Source organism: Colossoma macropomum, unplaced genomic scaffold (assembly GCF_904425465.1).
Source record: "Colossoma macropomum unplaced genomic scaffold, Colossoma_macropomum, whole genome shotgun sequence".
Classification (NCBI taxonomy): Eukaryota; Metazoa; Chordata; class Actinopteri; order Characiformes; family Serrasalmidae; genus Colossoma; species Colossoma macropomum.
This window is the reverse complement of record NW_023494806.1, coordinates 20,766,619-20,791,508: the sequence shown is the minus strand read 5'-3', so window position 1 is coordinate 20,791,508 and position 24,890 is coordinate 20,766,619. Positions and strand designations below refer to the sequence as shown.

The 24,890-nt window shown below is 39.6% G+C and overlaps 2 protein-coding genes across 2 annotated transcripts; one reads left to right on the top strand and one right to left on the bottom strand.

Annotated features, from left to right (window-relative positions):
* Positions 1-294: 294 nt before the first annotated feature.
* On the bottom strand, positions 295-13,928 carry mvk (mevalonate kinase). Its single transcript, XM_036599252.1, has 11 exons — positions 13,757-13,928; positions 12,507-12,615; positions 12,270-12,417; positions 11,941-12,085; positions 11,015-11,170; positions 10,286-10,389; positions 9,346-9,391; positions 8,302-8,392; positions 6,960-7,079; positions 6,263-6,416; positions 295-2,659 (listed from the first exon to the last, which is right to left on the bottom strand). Exons 2-11 carry the CDS (start codon positions 12,582-12,584, stop codon positions 2,508-2,510), a joined length of 1,194 nt encoding a protein of 397 aa, XP_036455145.1. The 5' UTR covers positions 12,585-12,615; positions 13,757-13,928; the 3' UTR covers positions 295-2,507.
* Positions 13,929-14,026: 98 nt separating this feature from the next.
* mmab (metabolism of cobalamin associated B) lies at positions 14,027-20,058 on the top strand. Its single transcript, XM_036599268.1, has 9 exons — positions 14,027-14,218; positions 15,577-15,635; positions 15,762-15,855; positions 15,968-16,025; positions 16,151-16,223; positions 17,157-17,254; positions 17,894-17,958; positions 18,694-18,753; positions 19,837-20,058. The coding sequence occupies exons 1-9, from the start codon at positions 14,121-14,123 to the stop codon at positions 19,919-19,921; spliced, it is 690 nt and encodes a 229-aa protein (XP_036455161.1). The 5' UTR covers positions 14,027-14,120; the 3' UTR covers positions 19,922-20,058.
* The last annotated feature ends 4,832 nt before the right edge of the window (positions 20,059-24,890 follow it).

Sequence of the window (24,890 nt, the reverse complement as noted above, 5' to 3'; positions counted from 1 at the left end):
TTCTCTCTCTTTCTCCCTCCGTCTCACATTCTCACCATCCCTCCTCCCTCGTCAGACCCTCAGAGACGGGGTCAGGCCAGAGTGACCGTCGAGAGGCCTTGACCTCAGCACAGAGTGCAGCAGACAGACAGTGCTGTGGTAGGTCTGTTCATTACATGTGACTTAGGACCAAAACCTGTAATCATAAACATCATAAACATAAACTGATATTATATTAATATTTACTTAGAAGAGCTTTTGGAAAGTTTTGCTCACGTAAAAGATCACTGACACACAAACACTCAAAACAATAGACACTTTCATTACATATGCTTTATTATGTATTAGTTAATACAGTTCATATGAAGTAGCAACCTTTTAACTTTTCACCACTCATAAAGGAGAATTCCACCACTTTTTAAAAATTTCTGCATAATTAAACGTTTAAGATGTAAACAGAGTCATTCAGAGTGGTTTGGTGGGAAACGCTCTGTTCTAGAGAAACTGACTGACTCAGAATTGTTCACAGTGGTGGTGATAGGAACCAGACGTCCACCTCTAAAAGCTCCCTCACAGAAAGTTGTTACATGAAATGGTTATGAAGTCTGAGACGATTGTTTGGAAAAGATTTTGGCCTAAAACAAAATGATTTAAACCCATTCATGGTGGAGGGATACGTGCAGGACATTGTGAGGCAAAATAGTCCTAAAAGAAAACTTTTTCAGATTTATCACTATTTTACCATCATCATCATCATTCCATACACAAACTCGTGTAGGTTCACTGGTGGTTTTGGATAGTAAATAAAATGTCTATATTAGTGTTGTAGTCATGGTGACCCCTGGTTCCTATCACCACCACTGTAAAGACATCTGAGTCTCTACATTGAACCATTTCACACCAAACCTCAAACTTCTGAATGACTCTATTTACATCTCAAGCTCGGAAATATTCTGTGGAATTTCCCTTTAAAGACATACTCCTAGTTTTGTATGCGGTGTGTTTATGTGAATGTGCAGAAACTGGACCTGAGTCAGAGACATTTCCTTCATTATTATGACAATATAAACATGTTCAAAATGGCCAGATTGTGTTGACCTGTGTATTAAAGAGTTTCCTCCAGGCCGTCACTGCTTTGTGCTTTATTTGTAATATTTTACCAAGAAAAGCTCCAGCAAAGTCCCCTCTCTGGCTGCGCTCTGTTAAGTGGTCCATTTCCACTCTGCAGTCCACAAATCAGCTCTGCTGGTCAACAGCCAGCAGACTCCCTCATTGCTCTCCTGGCACGCACTGACCGTAAATGATGCCGACTCACTGAATGACCAGCAGTTTATTAGCAGCACTGATAACTGAGGACACAGAGGCATGTTTACATTATAATGTAAGTGCCATAACCAAATGGTATTTTTGGTCAATATGTTCATGTGCATTGATACATATTCATATTTTATGACTGTGTTTTGTATTTACTATTTGTACTCTGTGTTGTCCATTCATGTCTCAGGCACATTATTCACACTTGGTCAACAATAAGAGAAATATTGTTGTCATTACAACAATTGCGCAAAAATATAAATTAAAACAATTAATTTAAGAATTTGTTCCATTACCGTTCATTGAAACCAAGATCAGCTCTGTGCATTTATGCGCTTGATCAGCAAATTAAAATCTTAATAATAGATTTTAATAGGCAATAATATCGTTATTGAGCTTCTGCTGCCATCTAGAGGCTAAACTGTGTCAAAGCAAGTCAGTTAGGATGGGGCACGATAAAAGGATCTAAATGTGACTGTAATCGTATCTGAACTTGAATACTACATATGTTAAAGGGGAATTCCACCAATTTTCCAAAATTTCCATACTGAGATTTAAACAGTCATTCAGAGTGGTTTGGCGTGAAATGCTCCGTTCTAAAGACACTTACCCACACAGAATTTTCAAAGTGGTGATAGGAACCAGACTGTAAAGCAAAATATATTCACTGGTGGTTTTGGGTAGTAAATAAATGGCTATATTTGTGTTGTAGTCATGGTGTCCCCTGGTTCCTATCACCACCACTGTGAAGAAATCTGAACCATTTCACACCAAACCACTCTGAATGACTGTTTACATCTCAACCACTGAATTCCGTGAAAATTTTGGAAAACCGGTGGGATTCCCCTTAGTTAAGTCTACAGTTTGTACTCTGCATTAACTAAAGGCTCTGGATACCAGTGATCCACTTGCCTTGGTGGATGACAAAACCTTTAGCAGTTCCTCTTCAGAGAATATGCCTGTAACGTGTAGCAGCAGTTTCTCTGAAACACATCCTGAGTGACTGGATTAAAGGTACACTCTGCGTTTACGTGTTACACCCATACATCACATTATGTCCATTTCTCCAGTGGCAGGATGCCCATGACCCTTCATAACCTAATGCTAACCATCACACGCTCCATAAATACCAGAAAACTCTCCAACACTCCGTCCGGTTGCAGTGGACCTTTCCCTCATTGTACCTTTAATGTCTGTGTTAGAGGTGCAGCTGCTCAGTAGCTGGTGAGGATGCTAAGTGTGTCCTGAGTGATTGAGTTAGAGGAGTGCAGTAGGACCCCCGGTCCGCCTAGGAGGGTCTCCCAGCAGTCAAACCCTGTTTCCTTCAGCTCCTGCACTGCCGCCTGCACCACCGAAGGCTCTGTTTCTAAAAAAAACAAAACAAAAAAAACAAACAAAACATACTTCAAGGTTAATGATGTTCCAGGTGGTTGCTAGAGTATTGCTAGGTGGCTGCTATGGTACCTTTGCTGGCTGATAAGTGATTGCTAAGGTATCCCAAGTGGTTGCTAGTAAGTATGTGAATTTTAATGTAACATCAATGAGGGTCAGTGTTGGAGGTGTCTATAGTGAAATTTCGGGAACATTCTGGAGTTTCACTTCCTCCATCAGACTAAAAGCAGAGTTTTAATGTACAAACCCCTGCTGTCGTGTCTCGCTCATCATCTGTACGTGACAGCCAGCCTCTTAACTGCACTGGTGCTCCCGAAATGACAACCGTGTATGTTATTGACAGCGTGCAGGTGGTCCTACAGTTTCCAGCCTGCAGCCCCCAGAGCCCATGGGACAAAGCACTAAATGTCTGTAAGTGTCTCTGCAGTCGTCTGGGAGCTTTTAAATGCACAAAGAAGTGTGTCGTTGTCAGGGAAAGCTCTTAAAGCCTCCTGCTGAGTTTGTTGAAAATGTGACAGGTGCCAAGCTTGTTTCAGTCTGAATACAAAAGCACTGAGAAACAGTTTGGATGAGCACGAAGAAGGAAACCACAGATCGATGGAGAAGGGCAGAACTGACGTTGTCCATTTTTTGTCCAGTTTGATGAAATGAACATTACACAGTTTCTGCTCTTACCCCAAATGTAGTTGATCAGCCAAGACATGACTGGTGTCTGAAGCTTCTGTAGTTGAGCTGGAGCTACAAGGCTAATGTAGCTCATAAATAATGGAAGCTATGACACATGTAGGCCAACAACAAGGAGAAGGTTTGTGGACAAACAGTAAGTTGGCTTGACTAAGCCAGATAAAACGCTTGAAAAGTTAAAGCACTTATACACAGCTGTTGATTCTTTAATTAACTTAATTGGGTTCATATAAAAATTCCAGGGGGGTTTCTAGGGTGTTGCTATGTAGTTGCTATGGAATTCCAGCTAGTTGTTAGGGCGCTGTTGCTAAGTAGTTACCAAGGTATCCAAGGTGGGCGCTGGGATGTTGCTAGGTGATTGCCATGTTATCCCAGGTGGTTGCTAAGATAGGGTGTTGCTATGGCATCTTAGGCCTCTATGGTATCTTGGGTGGCAGTTAGGATTTTGTTGTGTGTTAATTAACTTGACTGGGTTTATATAGAAGTTTCAGGTGGTTGCTATAGTGTTGCTAGGTGGTTGCTATGGTATTCCAGGTAATTGCTATGCAGTAGCTATGGAATTCCAGGTGGTTGTTAGGGCGTTGTTGCTAAGTGGTTACTAAGGTATCAAAGGTGGTTGCTGGGATGTTGTTAGGAGATTGCTATGTTATCTCAGGTGGTTGCTAAGACAGGTTGTTGCTATGGAACCTTAAGTTGCTATGTGTATCCTATGTGGAGGCAATGGTTTTGCTGTGTGTTCCAGGCTGTTGTTTCAGTATTGTTAGATAGTTGCTATGGTATCTCTGGTGGTTGCTAGGGTGTTGCTATGTGGTTGGTTTTTTCCTGAAGTTGACTGCTAGAGTAGCTATTCTGGTTTCTCTCAAGGTTGCTAATTGGTTGATACGGTGTTCCAGGTGGTTGCTAGTGCATTGCTAGGTGGTTGCTATTGTGTTTCAAGTGGTCACTAGTAAGTATGCAAATTTTTACTAAATGTCTATGAGAGGTGTATATTATGAAATAATTTGTGGCAGTTAGATTAAAATGTTCTGGACAGTCCACCTTTCATTTTCTTTCACTGGGGAAAATATTGTGAACAAATGTTGTATGAAAACATCTGATTCGTTCAAAAATGAAAAGCACACCATTGAATGGGTCTAGCTCACAAGCTGAAAGAGAATAATAATAACAATAATAATAATAATATGCCAACTTAATACTGAGTTTAAAAATGAGAACAGAAAAATGCATTTCAGACTTTGACAATGAACACATGTATATTAATGGCATCTTTTAAATAAAGAATGAAAGTGACAGCCTGCAATGTTGTGTAAAATTAGGCTGAGTTTTTGTTTTACAGAGGCATTAAATCAGACAAATGAGAGCTCTGTTGTCATGGTTGCAGTCCAAGCAAATCTGAATGATGGTGAGTACCCTAATCTAAAATAGCGACTGCTGCATTGGACTTGATGTGAAGCTTCCACTGCGTTAAAAATCAAGTTGTTGTTTTTTTTCATTAAAAAAATTGGTGTGAAGAGGCCTTCAATCATTACATTTTTAACAGACTTTAATAGACTTAATTATGTGATTTCTGACATGCTAGTTGGTGGAGCATCATGCTTTGAGAACATCGGCTTGTTTGAGATATAAAAATTGTAAGTAAACAAAGCAAATTACATTGTCATTTTTGTATTCATGGAAACTTTTTTCAATTATGCCATTGGTCATACACCAGAGACAACAATGATTAGTCCAGAAAGTTGATATCACCTGTGAAAGTTCACAAAGATCAAACAAGCTGATGCTCTCAAAGCATGATGCTCCACCAACTAGCATCTACTGCTACCCTAAACGTTCACATCACACTGGCTTTTTAAGATCTCAGACGTATAAATAAAGAATGTACGATGTCAGTTCTGCCTGGATAGTACAGATCAAAGTTGGTGAGGTATGTTTTAAAGAACTTGGATCTTTCTGAGAGTCAGTGTCAGAGTCTGTCAGTCTATACATGATAATGAGGAACTTAGGGGGCTCAGTTGCTCCGGCCCCCTCTGCGCGATGGGCCCCAGTGCCCCCACTGCAAGCCAAAATTTCTGACAGATGTCAAAAAGGGTAAAGCAGAAACTCGTTCTAAATTTTTATTTACCAAACTATGATTTAAAGCTTAATGGCGTGTTCTGAAATGACAGCTGTACATGCAAAGCTCACGCCTTTCAAACTTCACACTCCCTCGGCCCCCCGCCACTCCGCGCTCCACTCTAGACTTCTCCTGATTATAATTCCTCATACTACTGCCTTCAGGCATAAACAAAGAGAAATACAGCCTGTTAGCTCCATCAGTCGAGTGACAAACAGCAGCTGAGTCTCTGCTGGGTGCCACCTTAACGTGACACACACTCCAGACAATAAACAATCAGTCAAAAACCCATTAACACCTGCTAATCTGCTGTCAGCGTCTAATATCGGACAGTCATGAGGCCACCACGCTACATGCTAGAACATTTTTTATGCTAGAATGAGAATAGATGACTTGGTAATTAAATCTCAGTAATAGAATTTTAAATTAGTCTGGCCACTTTATTAAAAACACCTACCTTGTACTTCCACTTACTGGCCACTTTATTAGAAACCCCTACCTTCAGCGGCTCTGTGGTCAGAAACTGAGCCTTGATGAAGGACTAGAGGATAGCAAACACAAAGAGCGCATGACCAGATGAATAAGAAGAGGTTTCTGATAAAGTGGCCACTGAGAGATTATGTTTGTTCACATTATGATTCTCCTATGAATGCATTGTGTGCGAATATATTATAGTGTGAATAAACGATTAGTATTTATTATAATGCAAATGTTTAAGATATTAAAATATATGGTGCATATGTTGCTCATGTTGTGAATACACATGGCAGCTAACATTACCTGGTCGAAGGAGGGTGATGCCGCAGCCCCCTCCGCCCGCTCCGGTCAGCTTGCTGTGCAGCCCGTGGGCGAGTGTGACCCGACACAGGGTGTCCAGAGACGAGTGACCCACGCCCATCACGTTCAGGTGGTGCTGGTTGATGTCTATCAGGTCCTGAGGGAGAAAAATGCACATTCTGTCGCTGATACAGCTGCAAATGATTATTCTACAGCTAGCACACATGCTAACAGCTACGCTAAAGCTAGCAAGTCAATAACCAACAAGGCTCGTTCTGAATTAAACAGATGCGATGGCTCCTTTAAGCTAGCTAACAAGCTGGCTAATGTTAGCAGCGAAAGAAGGTTTTCCACAGAATAAACAACTACCTAAAATCTGACCATATAGGAGCACTTCGTAGTTCTACAATTACAGACTGTAGTCCATCTGTTTCTCTGATACTTTGCTAGCCCCCTTTGACCTTCCGGGCCAAAGTACTGCAGAGATTAGCTTTTACCCTCATCTAACGCTCTGAATTCAGTTCATGAAGGCCTTGCTAATTAGCTAATGAGTGGTTTTAATGCTATGGCTGATTATGTGTATCTTATAATTTCTAGACCACAACATGAAATAAACAAAACATAAGTGTTTAAAAGATGGCACTATGAGGGCGTGCAACACTTCTAACAATGCTAACTTTGTATAGTGGCGTATTTGTACCTCCAGGGTGTTGTAATGTTTGGCTGAGGCTCCCTCCGTGGCCATCTCAGCCAGAGTCTGCTCACAGGTCTGAGACACAGCGTCCACCGAGTCCAGCACCGGGGTCATTATAGAGGGATACTAGGGATTAAAAGTGGAGTGACTTATAACAACATTCATATACACATCGCCCAACATTTAAAGTGAGGAATAGTTGATAGTTGATCAGCCAGTACACATTTGGCTTCTTTTAGTTTTAGCACTGGCGCTAGGAGGCTAATGTAGCTAATAAGTAATGTAAGCTTACACACCACCAATTAGCATGATGCTAACTGCAGGCCTAAATCATCACACTTGCCTCAAACCGTGTGGAGTTAAGAAATCTTTACTGCACTTCCTGACACTGTACGACAGTGTTCTCTGTATAAATGGACTGAAGTATGCTAGCACTGCTAAAAACAGTAGCGGCAGCAAATAGCCTGAATTTTGTCTGTACTTCTGTCCATATTTATCGATTTTTGGTTTCATCAATTAAATAAGCACATCTGTTAAGGATTACTGAGCAACTCCACACGGTTTGAGGACAACGTATGATGATTTTTGCTCATTTGTATACAGGCTTCTGTTACTTGTTAGCTACATTAGCCAAACTACTGAAGTAAACTGCAGACACCAAACGTGTCTTAGGTTACTGGCTACATTTGGAGTTAGGGTACAGTTGTCTATATGTGATTTTTTGGGCAAATTATTGTTTAAAGGAATGCTAAATGGTATTAAACTCTGATTACTGGGGACGTTGTTCAGCTAAATACACAAAACGTGTAGTAAATAACTACTTCTCTGCACTGGTTAAATAAAGACTTGAGATTAACACATACTAACTACCAAACCATGGCAAACAGCACAGACCAGTGTGAATTCCATGCTGGTTTAAGCTGTTTTTTTGCGAGTCTAAACCTGGTGCTGGTTTAGCTGGACACCCAGCATGGTCATGCTTGTTGACCAGCAGACCTGCATCCAAAACACAACATATGCTGATTGCACTGCTGACCCTCCATGCTGGTCCATGCTGTTTTTTCGAGCAGGGAAGGCTGGGGCGTCTGATTTAGTTATTTATTTATTTTTCTTTCTCCACCCCAGACATCACAGAAGCGAAGTCGACCCGCAGACTACCTGCTGCTGTTACCAGGGCAACAGGGCACAGGGGGCTCTGTCTGGAGCTTTTCTAAAAGGCACACAGGAGCCCCTGGAGTGCCCCCCACCCCCCCGCTCCCCACCACACACACACAGAGCCGCAGGTGATTATGCTAATTGCAGTGTAAGGGTGTGAAATCACAGGAGGAAGCTCGAGGGTCTTCAGCACCTTGTTAATTTTGTCCTTCACTCCAGAAACCAGAACCTTGGTGCTGCGTGGCACTTTAGTGTTGGTGAGGAGGATCCTGAGCGTGGGCACCCTGAGGACGGAATTAAGAGCGATTATCAGGAGAACATGCTGAGGGTGAAATGATGTCAAAACAGAAACAAACTGCAGTGAAAATCAGTGTGTGGAACGGTGGACTGAAGCCCATCACTCTCTGAGGAGGGCCATTTACTGGCCTTCATCGAAAAACACTGTCAATGATAAAAACTAGTTATCTGGCTGCAGCCTATCAGAGTTAAGTGAGCTGTTAGGGGGCGGGGCCTAAGCTGTGGACACAGCCACACTCAAATGACTACTTTTTTCTGAAGAGCTTACAAATGATACAGGTTGTGATTTTTGAGGTTTATTTTTGAAACAAGACATTTTTAACAAACAAAATATCAACAATTGAATCGAATTTCAACCTTTATGATCAGTAAACGTATCAAACCTGAGGTGATGTATTGTTACATCACTAATACACACACAAACACACATGCACGCATACATACATACACACATGCAAAGGTTTTGACACCCCATGTCAAATTACGTGTTGTTGAGTTTCTAAGTGTAAATGAGTTTCTCTACACATTCTCTACAGAGAACACACTTCTGCACATTTTAATACAGGATTGCTTTTTATTTACTGAATTTAACAATGTGGCCTGTGCAAATGTTACGGCACATTTTATATTTTATATATTTTTCCAGCAAATAGAAATTGTGCTGAACATTTGCAGAAAACTCATATTTAAGTTTGTCCCTTGTGGAACTTAATTTCCCTTAGCAAATCAAAAAAACATGTTATTTGACTAGGCTGTTCAAACTTACGCATACAATCAGATATTAGAAACATTTTGGCTTATTCTGAACAGAAACTGTATTTTTCAGTACTCCTCTCCATTTGTTGGAACATAATAATAATAAATAATACATACACATCCAGAGTTCTTAGTGCTGTTCTGCTTTACAATTTAAATGTAATTACCGATTTAAGCCTCTTACCTGCTCAGTGGAGTTATCATCCCAGCATGGTACCTCAAAACACCCCCTAAAACACACACATACAAACACACACACACACATACAGCATGAGGCATCGGCACACTTTCCAAACACACATAATGCTGACATAATTATTACAGCAAATCACAGCATATTACAGCATAGTTGCTGTTATTATATAAAAAGTTGCTGTTTCAGATTCAACAGCAATAAATAGCAGCCTTAAAAGAGCTGCACCAAAGCTCACGCCTCACCAGCTGTTCAAGACTGCCTGTTGGTCAGGGCAGTTCAACTGATGTTTTACTTTTAAGATGCTTGTTTTGTAAATGAACTCACACATAGGCATTAAATCCACCATTTATATTTTAGATATCGCTGCTGTCCGAACAAAACTTTGTATCTCAATTTTTGTCATTTTTAAGCCAACTGACCTTTATAATGTGTTAAAATTTCAGGATGATTGGACCCACAGAAATGCTCCAAAATTACTTGGAAAAAAAATGCAAATGGTGGAGCACAAATTCTATTTATTTGCTGAGTTTGACATATCAAATACCAAATTTGCTTAGAAAATCAACTAAATATAATTTGACCTGATGCACCCAAAGTTTTGCATACAAATATATAATTAAACTGGAAATTAATAACTGATTGTTTAAATCAGTATGTGCAGCTTTATTTTATCCATTTTTAGTGCATAAGATGCCCACTATGTCTGTAATAGGAACCTCTGGGACAGCTGGGACCACTATATAGCCTTCCGTATCAATCCTGGTATTGTGCACATGTTTGTGCTGTGCCTACTCTACAACATCTGATTCATGAAGAGTTCAACCAAAGATCTAAACATGCAAAAACATAGCAATATGAATTGAAGGAGTTCCCCAGGGTTTAGTACTAAGAACCCCTGAGTTATTATGCTAGCAGCATGCAGCCTCACCCCATGTGCCCACTGCATTATCCACTCCAGACGGGTTCCCGTGGATGATCTTCTCGCCCTGAAACGCCCACTTATTGATCAGCTCCAGCTCCGCATCGCTCCACCTTCAACATACACAGCCAACAGGACCACATCACACACAGCCAGTCTGAATCTGCTTTTGTGATGGTCTTTTGCAGCCGGATTAGTTTGAAATGGGGAGGATCTATATTCAAACTTATATGTAATAATTTGAACGATTAATAATACGATACATAATTTGATTAATATTTGTAGAGTAATTTTAATCCAGTATGAATCTGCAGTGTGTGTAGTTTTACAGTCTGACAGTAATAATTGTGGAGCGATTTTAATCCAGTATTAATCTGCAGTGTGTAGTTTTACAGTCTGACAGTAATAATTGTGGAGCGATTTTAATCCAGTATGAATCTGCAGTGTGTGTAGTTTTTACAGTCTGACAGTAATAATTGTGGAGTGATTTTAATCCAGTATGAATCTGCAATGTGTGTAGTTTTACAGTCTGACGGTAATAATTGTGGAGTGATTTTAATCCGGTATGAATCTTCAGTGTGTGTAGTTTTACAGTCTGACGGTAATAATTGTGGAGTGATTTTAATCCAGTATGAATCTTCAGTGTGTGTAGTTTTACAGTCTGACGGTAATAATTGTGGAGTGATTTTAATCCAGTATGAATCTGCAGGGTGCAGTAATAACTGTAATGTGTGTTACCTGGCTGTGTTCTGCTGCTGGATGAGGGGGGTGGAAATGGTTCCTCTGGCTGAAAGCAGAGCAGCAGAGAGACACACACTGAAAGCGGCACTGGAGCCCAAACCTGCACCTGTGGGCAGCTCTGACCACACACACACACTCAGACTGGGCAAAACCCTCAACACAACACACACACACACACACAACATACTGCATAAGTATGACACATTTACATTTATTCAGAACTATTACAGAAGCAATGTGTCTTTTTAAACTATATAAACTGAGTCTGTTCTACAGTTTCTCGTTAGGTTGAATGAATAACTGACTCTAAATGTAGGTATTGTGATATAAACTGAGTCTGTCCGACAGTTTCTCATTAGGTTGAATGAATAACCGACTCTAAATGTAGGTATTGTGATATAAACTGAGTCTGTTCTACAGTTTCTCATTAGGTTGAATGAATAACCGACTCTAAATGTAGGTATTGTGATATAAACTGAGTCTGTTCTACAGTTTCTCATTAGGTTGAATGAATAACCGACTCTAAATGTAGGTATTGTGATATAAACTGAGTCTGTTCTACAGTTTCTCAAGATTTTGTAGCAGCTCATTCAACCTCAAAACAGCAGCTATGAAAGAGCACATTTTTGGATGGAATATGGTTGATTATGCTATACCTGTATAACATAACAACATAACAGTTTAATTATTTCCATCAACCACTTTATTTTAATGTACAGTGTCATGTAATAAGCATTGCAATGTATTAGTATATTAATACTTTATAGCGCTTTATATACTTTCAGTGCATACTTTTATACCCAATCTGTGTTTTTTGATTTGCTCACAGTTGTTGTGTATTTGTGGCCATTTGCTATCATCATTGCGGAACAAACGACAAAACAAAAACTCAGGAACAGAACAAGATATGGACTAATACTTACTCTGTGTCTGCAAACACTCTCAGGTAGATGTAGAGGAAGGCCAGAACTGCCATGCTTCTGGTGTCGGTGGAGCCTTCAGTGATGGCTGTAAACTCTCGCAGCCTCTTCACCAGGTTTAAATCCAGCTCACAGGAGCTGCAGTCAGCTTAGATAAAAAGTAAGAACAAACTATGAGTCAAGAACATGGGAAGGTCTTCAGCTTCGGGCTACTGAAATTTTCAGAAGGATATCAATTAAACCTTCTTTTTCCCTCTGATTGCCCTGGATGGGACCTCTAAAGGGAAATATGGCTGTGGGACTGTGGGAATCACATCCTGGGACATCCTTACCTTTCCAGCCAGACAGTAAGGACTTCAGGGCTGTAATGTCCCAGGACAGGAAGGTGTCGATGTTAGGAAGATTGATGCACACTTCACCAGCGGACGTGGCCTGCAGGCGCAGATATGTGCGCAGGTTCAGGCTTACGGCCAGGGCCACCTACAAACACAGAGGTCAAAAACTTTACCAATTTAATTATTGATCACTGATATTCTGACATCGTGATACATTGTTAAGCATGTACTCACCTTCCCATGAACGACTGCATGCTCACCATGCAGGATGGACTTGCCTGGGGCCGAAATGAAGCATTCCCTCACGTGCATCTTCAATATTAATATTTATGAATGTGCAGTGCTGGAACAGAAGTGAAGTTCATCAGTTAAGAGTAGATTGAACCAGTTTGTTGAACTGAACTGTAAAGTTAAGAGGTTAAGAGGCTAACATGCATAGTTACCCTACCATGATAGTTGAGGGGAAACGCCACCAATTTTTCAAAAATTTTTGCGTAATTAAACAGTAAACAGATCAGGAAAGTCGTTCAGAGTGGTTTGGTGTAAAATGTTCCGTTTTAGAGAAACTTGCTGAGCCAGAATTGTTCACAGTGGTGGTGATAGGAACCAGACGTCCACCTCTAAAAGCTCCCTCACAGAAAGTTATTACATGAAATGGATGCTGTTTTATGATAAAGTTTTTGGTCTAAAACGTTTGATTTTAATTCATTTATAGTGGAAGGATACATGCAGGGTGTTGTGAGGCAAACCAGCCCCACACACACACACACACACTCCCCCAAGAACTTGTTTCATCAGATTTATGACTATTTTATCATCATTAACTTTACATATAAAAACTCAGAAAGCACATGCAGGCTAGAGGCTAGAGTTTGGATAGTAAATAATGTCTATATTAGTGTTGTAGTCCTGGTGACCCCTGGTTCCTATCACCACCACTGTAAAGACATCTGAGTCTGTACGTTTCCTACGAAGCCCCTCTGGTGACATCTTGCATAAATAAAAATAATGCGTGGCCACGACTTAGTAAGGCGCATGAATGAGATGATTAAGTCGTGACCACGACTTAGTAAAGCATGGGAATGAGATCCTAATGCGCGGCCACGACTGATCTCGTTCCCGTACTTTATCATCTCATTCCCACGCCTTACTACGTCGTGGCCACGCATTAGGATCTCGTTCCAACGCGTTAATAAGACGTGGCCGCGCATTATTTTTATTTACACCGGATGTCATCATCAGGGCTCCGTACGTTTCTCTACAAATGTAGAATTTCACATCAAGCCACTCTGAATGACGATGTATTTACATCTCAAACACTGACCATTAAGTAATTCTATAAAATCGGTGGAATTCCCCTTTAACGGTAGAATCATGGTTATCTACTCGAGTCACAGTGACTTCCACAGTAAAACCAGCATTGAAATGACTTGAGACAACATGAGTACGAGCTCTACAACCAGACCAATGTAGTTAAAACTCACCACACAGTGTCTTTGTGTCGAATTGATCCTGAAATAGCGAATTTACACGCATAAAAACGTAAATAAGGTAAGGAAAAGCCAGTAACCGCGCGCAGATCTTTACTCTGTAGTCAATCTCACTCCGCAAACTCTCTTTGCCCGCCTAGTGACGTAAAACAGCCTGCCGAACAGACCAATCAGAGCGCGACTCTCCGTGTACCGACCATCCAACATCCAATCAAAAGCCACGTTTCCCGCTCGTGCTGTCGTCGGGCGATGGAACACCCCGGCCAGCCCTCCTACGGGTAGCGACGGAGGCCAAACATAGTGACTTGTAAACACAGACGGCTCTAGAATGGCGTTGTGAAATTGAGCTGAGAGGATCATGGCAGCGGCCGCGGCTCGCTGTGTGCAGCTCCGCTGTGTCCTCCGACCAGCCGCGTGTGTGCGGGCGATACAGCCTCCCTGTGGAAGCGAGAGAAGGTAGCTCGATATCTGACTTCAGAGAGTGAAGCTAACCTTCGCTGCTGTCAGTCTACGGCGAGGCTGGAGTGGGCCTTTCCGTTCCACCTTAAATGGGGCAGCAGTCGCACAATGATGCTTGGACAGGCGGTAGACTGAATGCGACTGTTGCAACATTTAAGGTGGAACGGAAAATTCGAAGAGACGCTAACGCCAGCTTCGCCTCTACACTAGTGATTTCCTTGCTTGCTCCTAGCCAGAGACATTACGGAGCACATTTGGGTGTTTTTTTGCTCCAACGTCTCAACTTTATCCTCCAGAACGGCTTGTAAATGAGCTGAAGAGGTGAATTGGGTGCGTTATAGTAGGAAAACACTGAAACATGCAGGACAGATGGCCTTCAGCATCAGGAAACTGAACTAATTACTGAATTGTTCTGTACTGTTTGTGCTTTAGACTAAATATACCGAGTTTATATGTCTGCCTATCTGTCTGTCTATATCTGTATACATGAACTGACCACTTCATTAAAACCTCCTTCTTGTTTCTACGCTCATTGTCCATTTTATCAGCTCCACTGACCATATAGGAGCACTTTGTAGTTCTACAATTACAGACTGTAGTCCATCTGTTTCTCTGCATACTGTTACCCTGTTCTTCAGTGGTCAGGACCCCCATGGACCCCGACAGAACAGGTATTAATTGGGTAGTGGGTCATTCTCAGCACTGCAGTAACGCTGACGTGGTGGTGTGTTAGTGTGTGTTGTGCTGGTCTGAGTGGATCAGACAAAGCAGTGCTGCTGGAGTGTTTAAATACCTTAGTGTCGCTGCTGGACTGCGAACCAGAAATACCCAGCCAACAGCGTCCTGTGGGCAGCGTCCTGTGACCACTGATGAAGGACTAGAGGATGACCAACACAAACTGTGCAGCAGCAGATGAGCTATCGTCTCTGACTTTACATCTACAAGGATTGTAGGACTGACAGGTAGGAGTGTCTAATAGAGTGGACAGTGAGTGGACACTGTTTAAAAACTCCAGCAGCACTGCTGTGTCTGATCCACTCATACCAGCACAACACACACTGACACACCACCACCACGTCAGTGTTACTGCAGTGCTGTGAATGATACATCACCCAAATAGTACCTGCTCTGTGGGGGTCCTGTGGGGGTCCTGACCACTGAAGAACAGGGTAACAGAGTATGCAGAGAAACAGATGGACTACAGTCTGTAAGATATATAACAGTCTGTTATATAGTAAGCGGAGCTGATAAAATGGACAATGAGTGTAGAAACAAGGAGGTGGTTTTAATGAAGTGGCTGATCTGTCTATATAAATATGTCTAACCATTGATATTCTCCTACTTTTCTGAGGCAGCTATACCACAAAATCGGAAGACCGAATTCCGAAGATATACACCAAAACAGGAGATAAAGGTTTTTCATAACATCTTTTGGCCTTATACATTCATAACCTGCCATAAAACCTTCCATTTTAGAACATTTCTGAAAAACGGTTCACAGTCTGAAGCAAAGTGGGTTCTGTTGTTTCCATTTCATCAGGATTTTCCAGCACGTTCACCGGAGAGAGGAGGCCGAAGGAGGACCACATATTTGAAGCCTTGGGAACAACAGATGAGCTGTCATCAGCCATAGGGTGAACACTACAGCCGTGCATGGTTCTGCATGTTCTACTGCTTACCTGTTTTATGATGACCACTCTGATAAGCCGAAATCCAAGATAAAGCCCTGTATGTGTCCTCTTTCAGGCTGGCCAGAGAGTTTTGCCTTGAGAAAGGACATTCCTTCACAGATCAGCTAGACAAGGTGTGTATGTATTTAAGGTGTGTATGTATTTAAGGTGTATGGATGTGTTTATGTGTTTAATGTATTATAGCAGGTTGGAGGGCAGTTTCTTGGGTGTGTTCACACTTTGTCTTTTCCTCATACAGATCCAGTGTGTGCTGCAGGATGTAGGCTCCAACATCGCAACTCCTCGCTCGTCAGCCAGAGAGAGCCACATCAGTATGTAGGGCTTAACTTGAAGCAATGTTTTACACAGTGCAGTTGTGAGCTGTTATATCTGATGAATATTAATATGTGATTAAGCTGACCGGTTTAATGCTGACTGATGAAGAAGACAATGGAAGATCAGTAAACATCAAAATCTGAGGTTTAACAGTACAAATGAATGAGGGGTCACTATTAGACAGACAACAGGTCACTGTAGCCCTTTTTATTCATGTTATAAATTCTTATGAATGATTTTAAGATCTTTATTAATTAAATAACCATTAATAATCTCATTTTAAACCATTACACCAACATTTAAAGTGGTATCACTTTATTATATTAGCTTGTGCTGACGTTTGGATGGTCAGTACATCATCAGTGACATGATTGATTACATTTGTGTCAGTTTGATTTTTTTGGTAAACCATTCTTTAAAGTGAGAGTTTTGGCCAAACATCAGATTTACCCAGTTTTCTTGCTTACACGATATGTATATAGCACCAAAAGGGTTCTGCTGTTGTTATGATGTTAAGCTTGTAACAATAGAAAAGGCTTTTCGGTGCGGTATAGAACCATTTTCAAAAAATGTCCTATACAGAACCATGTACAGCGCATTCTCCAACAATCTGAGGAACCATTTCACCATGCAAAGAATCACCATGTAAGCATGAAATTATTCTATATAGAACTCATGGTTGTAAATAGAACCATTACCTTGAAGAACCAGCCAAGATGGTAAAATGGGCATTAAATGTTGTGGCTCCTAATATGGTTGATTTTTATTGGAAGGACAAAATGGCTCCTCTTGACATTTGGGTTGCGACCCCTGAACTGGCCGTATAACCCACGTATTTTTTCAAACCCTGTTGGAAACAGCTAAGCAATGAAGGCTTGCACAGCGTTTGTTGTTGTTTCAGTCAGTGTTTTTTTCTCATTCTAATCCAGAAAAGACGAAGTTCAGCAGTCAGCCTGTGGCAGAGCTGGAGAGCTGGATTGATTCCTACACAGAGGAGCTTCCTCCGCTCACCAGCTTCATACTACCTGTGAGTTTGTTTGCGCCACCAGATTATCTGTAGCGTGAGTGTGAACTGTGCATGTTTACTGTGGTGAATTTTGGAGTTTATAACCCTGTAACTAACATGGTGAAAAAATGTGACAAACTATTCCGTACAAGCATTTTCCTGGACAAATATTATTATTATTTTTTAGTTTAAACCTTTTTTAGCCGAGGCTTAAGCTTAAAGGGGAATTCCATTGATTTCTATTGACAAATTAGTGAAATTGCCCTTTATTATGAGTCTGAGGAGCCAGCTCTTAATATAATCACAGTAGGTGTCTCTGACTGAGGTTTAGCAAGTTGTAGCAAACAAAAAAAGCACCAGCAGTGCTAAAAAAACAATATCAAAATTAAATTATTTAGTATTCTGTGTTTCACAGTGTTCACTACACTAAATGCAATTATAAATGACTAATTCTGCTCTCAGCATATTGTGATAGTTTATCATTATTGTTGAATCATATCATAGTGTCCAGCACTAGTGATGCAATTTTAAGGTGGGAAATGCATGTTTTGGCTGTATTTGCTGTTTTATGGCTTTAAACCAATGAGAAAATATTGCTCAGTGTGTCTTCACAGCGTCTCAGTTTTCTCTTGTCCTCTAACTGTGGTTGATGTTCTGCAGTCTGGAGGGAAGAGCAGTGCTGCACTGCATGTTGCCAGGGCTGTGTGTCGGCGGGCAGAGCGCTGGTCAGTCTCACACACACACACGTTTTTACGAGTCCTTGTAAATAAAGTAGGTAACAGTAAATTGTAGCTCCACAGTGCAGGCCAAACAGTGCTTTACTTCACCGACAGTGCATTGTTTTGTATTCTGTTTGATGCAGTGGTCAGTTCCACCCACATAATCTGATTGGTCGATCCGTGTTGTTACATCAAATAAAATAACATGACCTTTTCAATCATAGCTGTATCGCTCTCCTGACCGCTGGTCGCTAAGTGAAGTCGCTTTACTCTAAGCGGCTGGAACTGCTTCTTTAGGTGGAAACTTGTCAGTTTAAAAATACATATTTGAAAATACATGAGAGAAATATTTGGGCTTCTTTGCTTTATTTTTTATTTATGTTGTAAAATTGATGTGTAACAGCAATAAAACTCTGGAGGTCTTAGTTTTGTGGCTGTAGAACAGTCTTTATTCAGTAAATACTATGAAACTAACACAAGTTATATTGTTAGGAGAATCCCTAAAGGCCAGGTTCTCAGACCCAGATCAAGCCTAAGACTAGACTGAAATTGATTTCCAGCAGTGAATTGCCATTAGTGCTGCAGTTTAGTCCAAGACTAGGCTTAATCCATGTCTGGGATCCTGTTCATTGAGTTTAAGGGGTTAAATGTGATCACTAACTGTAATCAGCATCATCTCTGAAGATCCTATGAATCACCACTGTGACATGTTTAACCCTTTTTCTCTGTGTTTCTCTGCAGTGTGGCTCCTATAATCCGCTCCGGTGAGGCCGACCCTGATGTTGGGAAGTATCTCAACAGGTAAACCACTGAAAGGAGATCAAACTGGGTCTGAATTCGTCCCACTGACACCTTTTTCTATATTTACTTTAGCAGTAAGCTAAACTAGTCACACTGCTGGTACAACCGTATACAGTCGAGTGCAAAGGTCTGAACTCCCCCAGTCAAATGACATGATTTTGCTGAGTTTCTAAGTGAAAATGACAGATCCTCTACAGAGAACATGCTTAAATATAGCATTTTTCTATGTAAATATGGCATTTCATAATGTGCCATAACTTTTGCATAAGCCTAATACATTAAATTCAGCAAATAAACAGTTATTGTGCATTGAAACGTGTGTCTGTAGAGAACGTGTTCACTTAAATTCACTTAGACATGCAGTTTGACCAGGGGCGCCCCAACTTTTGCACAAGACTCTATTTCACATAGTCTACACTCTTAAAAAGATGGTTCTTCAAGGGTTCTCTAGTAAAGAAAATGGTTCTGCATAGAACCATGAACACTCAAAAAACCCTTTGCATGATTAAATGTGCCATATATGGTTCTATATAAAACCTTTTTGCATATATAGTCTCTGTATAGCACCAAAGAGGGTTCTTCTATTATTACAAGCTTGACATCATAACTGTAGCAGAATCCTTTTCAAAAAGGTTCTATATAGAACCATCTACAGCACATTCTCCATCAGTCTGAATAAACCTTTCATGATGCAAAGAAGCCTTTAATCATGCTAAGGGTTCTTTGAGTGTTCATGGTTCTATACAGAGCCATTTCCTTCACTAAAGAACCCTTGGAGAACCATCTTTTTTTAAGAGTGTAGTGTGCAAAGGTTTACAGACAACATGCAAGAGTCACAAAGAAAACTGGCATTAATTTTAATTTGAAATGAATGTGAGATTTGATGATCATCGCTTTGTGCAGCTGTTATTTTGCTGCATTTCAGTCAAAGAGCTGCTAAACTAGTTTATTACTGCATGCATGATTTAATTTTTGACACAGTTCTGTATTTTTGGAGTGCAGTGACTGTTACATGATGGCTGTAAACTGTGCAGATTTGAATGAACTGAATGCTAAAGCTCTGTCCTGCTGTTCTCCGTTCAGGCTGAGTGATTACCTCTTCACTCTGGCCAGATACGCAGCGCTGAAAGAGGGAAACAGCGAGAGGATCTACACGAGACCTGAATGAGGACGTGTCTGAAATACGGTTTAAAATCCTGTGTATTCTTCTCCCGTCCTCTTAACATTTATCGGTGCATTAAAACTGCAGCGATTCGCTGATCAGCTTCTTCCAATAAATGAGAAATAAAGGTTTTTTTTAATAAACGTTCTGGTGTAATTTTATTAATTAATACTATTAGCTGACTGAATTTTGTATCTATACATATATTGGAGGTCCTCCCCAGCTGTCAGATGGTTTAGTCCACACCTTCACTGTGATCAGATAAATGTAGAAAGTGCTGCTGGTAGAAAAGGAGCATAAACAGTAATTTATTACAGACTACAGTAAGACTACATAGATTTCAGGAGTTGATGAGGGTCCATAGAGAATGTAAGGTCAATGTTCGGGGCATGAAAAACCAGATAAATAACATGACATAGTGTTTCAACGTTAATGAATTAAGTTGGAAATGTAGAAATGTTATTTTGCACAACTGAAAAAAAATAGTATTTAATGTCCAAATTTCTAACATATCCAAATTTTGAATGTAGAGATTATATATTTTTTCAGGCAAGATTTCAATTACTAGTAAAAATTCATGAATTCTACCTTTAGTTTTAATGTAAGAAACCAATATGAGTACTATTTATTATGTTCTAATATGTGCTAATTGTTAATTACATTCTGACATGTTGGAATTCCAACAGTACATGTTCAAATGTATGTCTCACTGGTGAAAATTGAATTATTACATGCAAAACATTTATCGCTGTTGTTGGGACAAAACCTTGTATCTCCGTTTTTGTTGTTCTTTTTAATATTGCAATGAGAAAATACTAAAGTATGACTTGTATGCTAAAATATAATTTCTCTTTAATAATATTTGAAGCTAAACCATCAAACAAGTTGAGGTATGGTGGAGCCACTAGGAGGTGCTCCAGGACCAAGGACTCCACTCTTTATTTGAGTTTGCATTCCCACTGTTGATATATATATATATATATATATATATATATATATATATATATATATACACACACACACACACACACATATATATATATACACACACACACACACACACATATACATATATATATATATATATATATATATATATATATATATATCAATTATTGATAAATGATGATAATTAAAAAAAAAAGTAAAGACTATTAATAACTGAAATGAGTGAACAACAGCAAAAAGTACAGTAGCAGTGTTAAAAATGAGGACAGGTAGACGCCTTACATAGAACGCTTCCTGCTTTGTAACAATGCTTATACACGGTTTATAAACTCGGATAATGCTTCATAAATTCTTCTTTGGTGACTTATAAACATGTAGTATCACAAATGCCACTTTTCATTATATTGCCTTTTAAATGGATAATAATCTGTGCATAACTATAAAGCACCTATAAACCTCATTAACAATTATGAAAACATTATAAACATTCCAAATCATTAAAACTACCGAGTACATCAAGTATGGTAATCTTTATCATAAATCAATTATGTATCAATAATGTTTATTTTTGGGAACACAAAAGACACATACACACAGACACATTATTATTATATTGTTATTAAAATGTTTCATTTTTTAATTTCTGTAAAATAAAAAAAGGTTGTAGTACTTTTCTTGTCTTATCTTGCATTTGTTATGCAGCGATGATCAGTGTTTATCGCCAGACGTTGTTCTTGAGGACAGGTGGTGATATGCATCACAGAAGCATGCTGGGTTAATGCAGTGCCATCTGAGGGGTCGAAGGTCACATGCATTCAATTGTTGGCCTTGTTTTTTTCCAGATTCTCTGAATATTATGCATCGTAGAGAGTTAATTACCTAAAATCCTTATAAACGCTTCTTGTTCTTAAACTGTTGGGTTTTTGCTGATGTGTTTTTGGTAATAAAAGGACTTCCTTTTATACACAAGCATGATTGCATCACGTCTTTTAAAATGTTTTCTGAACATTTCACAATGTTTCTAGTCTTAAATCGCTCCTGTCTCAACTTTTTTGGATTGTGTTTCCAGCAAATATTTCAGAATGAACATATTCTTTACAAAAATTAAAGGTAAGGTGATAAGGTCATTGGTGAGTTCGTATCTTGTCTTTATACTGTGTTTATTTAAATACATCTCAAAGTGAATTTACAAACTTCTTTCTGATTTACATTTCATGAACTATCTTGGGTTTATATGAAATAGTCATCAAATGCTACTTGAGGCTAAATAATAATACTTTAAGTAACAATAATTTACCTTCTGTGTTATTTTCTGGCCTTCAGTAAGATTAGAAGAGCGTTGAGTACCACAGTGGCAACACCGAAGATCACAGTCAAGATGAAGAAGACATCAAAAGAGCGGCCTTCTGTTTCTTCATCTGCTTCTTCATCTAGATAGAAAACATAATTATATAACTATCCATAAAATCACATGACCTTGGATTTGATTCCTGTAATATTCCTTATTAACACAACTTTCTCAGAGACTTTCATGAAAATTCCAGCAGCTGCTTTGTCTGGGTTTTTAGAAGGTATTCTTAGAATAGGAAGAACTGGACTTACTGTAAGCACTCCAGCATAATACGTAGAGCTGTAAGTGTTCAACAGTAGAAAACAACAAAAAGACTGAATGAAACAGAATCAAACACTACAAACCTTTTGATCTGTTTGTTTCCCTCTAAAACATTGAAAAAACAATTAATACATTTACATGATAAAATTCAGTATTCATTAGTTCTACTTTTAGTTTTTAATTGAACATATACGCTTTTAAAGAAGATGGTTCTTCAAGCGTTCCTTAGTACAGAATATGGTTCCATATGGACCGATGAACACATCTTTAAAGGGTTCTTCAGATTCTATTTTTACACGCTTGACATCGCAACGATAGAAGATCCCTTTCGGGTGCTGTATGGAACCATTATGAAAAAGACTCTAAATAGAACCATCTATAGAACATTCTCCATCAATCTGAAGAACCTTTTGAACCCTTGAAGAACCATCTTCTTTAAGAGTGTAGTATGAATGTTTTTTACAAGAAATCTTTACAAGGTAACTAATTGGAAATGACCTTTAACTTGTAGAAGTGCTGCACTGCTGAAGGTCATGTGGTCACACATCCTCTCACTGTAGCAGAAATCAATCCTGAATCAGCGGAATCGACTTTATATTAGAGGGACAGCCGTGGAGTTGTTCTCCTTGTAGGAAGGTGAAGAGTAATATAGAAGGACAAAGAACTCAGGCGCAGAAGTATTTATCTGCCTGAACCAGTGTATAGAGGACGGTGTATATGTGAGGTTGTTGTGGCACCAAAGAGTCACGTTATCTCCAGGTTCTGCCTCCAACATTAAGGTGGTCTGAGAGCCCCCAGACACTGAGAGTAGACCTGCAACACACAACACACACAAACACAGTTAAACACTGTTTCAGCTGACAAATCTGTTAAATATTCCACTGAATAAGATGAATAACTCATAGAGCCTTTACAGCTCTGAGGTGTTTTCAGGCCTTGTCAAGTACACAACTGTACAACTACACAACTGTACAACGACACAACTGTACAACGACACAGCTGAACAACTACACAGCTGTACAACTACACAGCTGTACAACTGCACTACCAGTTTATTGGGTGTGGCTTAAACAAGAGCTAAACTAACGTAGATCTGAGGGAAAAGTTCATGCAGTATCTTCTGCACCTCCTGTGAAAGAAAAACTTAAGTGCTCTTTTCAAAAGTGTATTAAATATGGAAAATACATATGTTTAATGTTTATATGTTCATGTTTAAAGTATATTAAGTGCATTTAAATTGTAATTAAATATATTGTGGTTAAACATAAATTATATACAGCTAGTTGTGCTTTTGAGTGCTGACTTAAGTTGAACGTGTGCAAATTATAGACATGACATGGAATGTATTACATACATACTACTGGATTTACTGATACACTTCAGTGCTAAACACCTAAGAAAAAGATGGTTCTTCAAGGGTTCTTTAGTAAAGGAAATGGTTCTGTATAGAACCATGAATGCTCAAAGAACATTTGCCTGAGTAAAGCGTTCTTTACATGGTGAAATGCTTCTTCAGACTGATGGTAAATTTATTGTACAACCCCATTTCCAAAAAAGTTGGGACGCTGTGCAGAATGTAAATGAAAACAAAATTTAATGATGTGCAAATCATGTAAACCATATTTTTAAAGGAAAATACTACAAAGACAACATATCAAATGTTGAAACTGAGAAATGTGATTGTTTTTTTAAAAGTTTTTGCCCATTTTGAATTTAATGCCAACAACATGTTCCAAAAAAGTTGGGACGGGGGCCTGTTTACCACTGTGTTTCACCACCTCTTCTTTACCAACACTCTGTAAGTGTTTGTGAACTGAGGAGACACTGCTGTGGTTTTGAAAGTGAAATGTTTTTCTGTTCTTGTTTGATACAGGATTTCAGCTGCTCATCAGTTCAGGGTCTCCTTTGTCCACCCATGGTTGTTTTGTTTTTGGACAGTTGTATTGTTTTTTCACTGGTTTTTGTTATTTTGTTTTGCAGTGGTATTTGAGGGGGCAGCTTCTCTCAGTGGAAGCACAGCATGCTCAGCAGGGTGGTGTATTCACAAATGCTCATGCAAGTTGGTCGTGTTAGAATCGCAGGGATGCAACACGCATTTGATTGTGAACATGAAATGCAATAGAAACCATGCATTGGACCAAGTTTCCAGGAGCATAGATGCATTTTACTCTTGCCGGGGCGGGTCCCCACAGGAAATGTTGCCAGCGGAAACACTGCACTATCGTCTTGCCAATGTTTACTTGTTTTGTGTTTATGTCTTGAACATTGATAAAACATTGACTTCTCAATAAAAGGTATAGCAAAGTGGACAACTCTAGAATAATAGACGTCAGTGATATCAAACATGGTCATTTCCTTCTGGATGATTAGGTGTTGTATCTTAATCTTAAGTGGAATATTTCTAAGACAATATTG

Coding starts and splice junctions, on each gene's coding strand:
- mvk (XM_036599252.1), bottom strand. CDS start 12,584: ATGCACGTGAGGGAATGCTTCATTTCGGCCCCAGGCAAGTCCATCCTG. Junction 11,171..11,940: donor AGAGTGTTTGCAGACACAGA/GTAAGTATTAGT, acceptor TGTTGTGTTGAG/GGTTTTGCCCAGTCTGAGTG. Junction 2,660..6,262: donor CATCACCCTCCTTCGACCAG/GTAATGTTAGCT, acceptor TGTTTTTTTTAG/AAACAGAGCCTTCGGTGGTG.
- mmab (XM_036599268.1), top strand. CDS start 14,121: ATGGCAGCGGCCGCGGCTCGCTGTGTGCAGCTCCGCTGTGTCCTCCGA. Junction 15,636..15,761: donor CACCAAAACAGGAGATAAAG/GTTTTTCATAAC, acceptor CCATTTCATCAG/GATTTTCCAGCACGTTCACC. Junction 17,959..18,693: donor TGTCGGCGGGCAGAGCGCTG/GTCAGTCTCACA, acceptor GTTTCTCTGCAG/TGTGGCTCCTATAATCCGCT.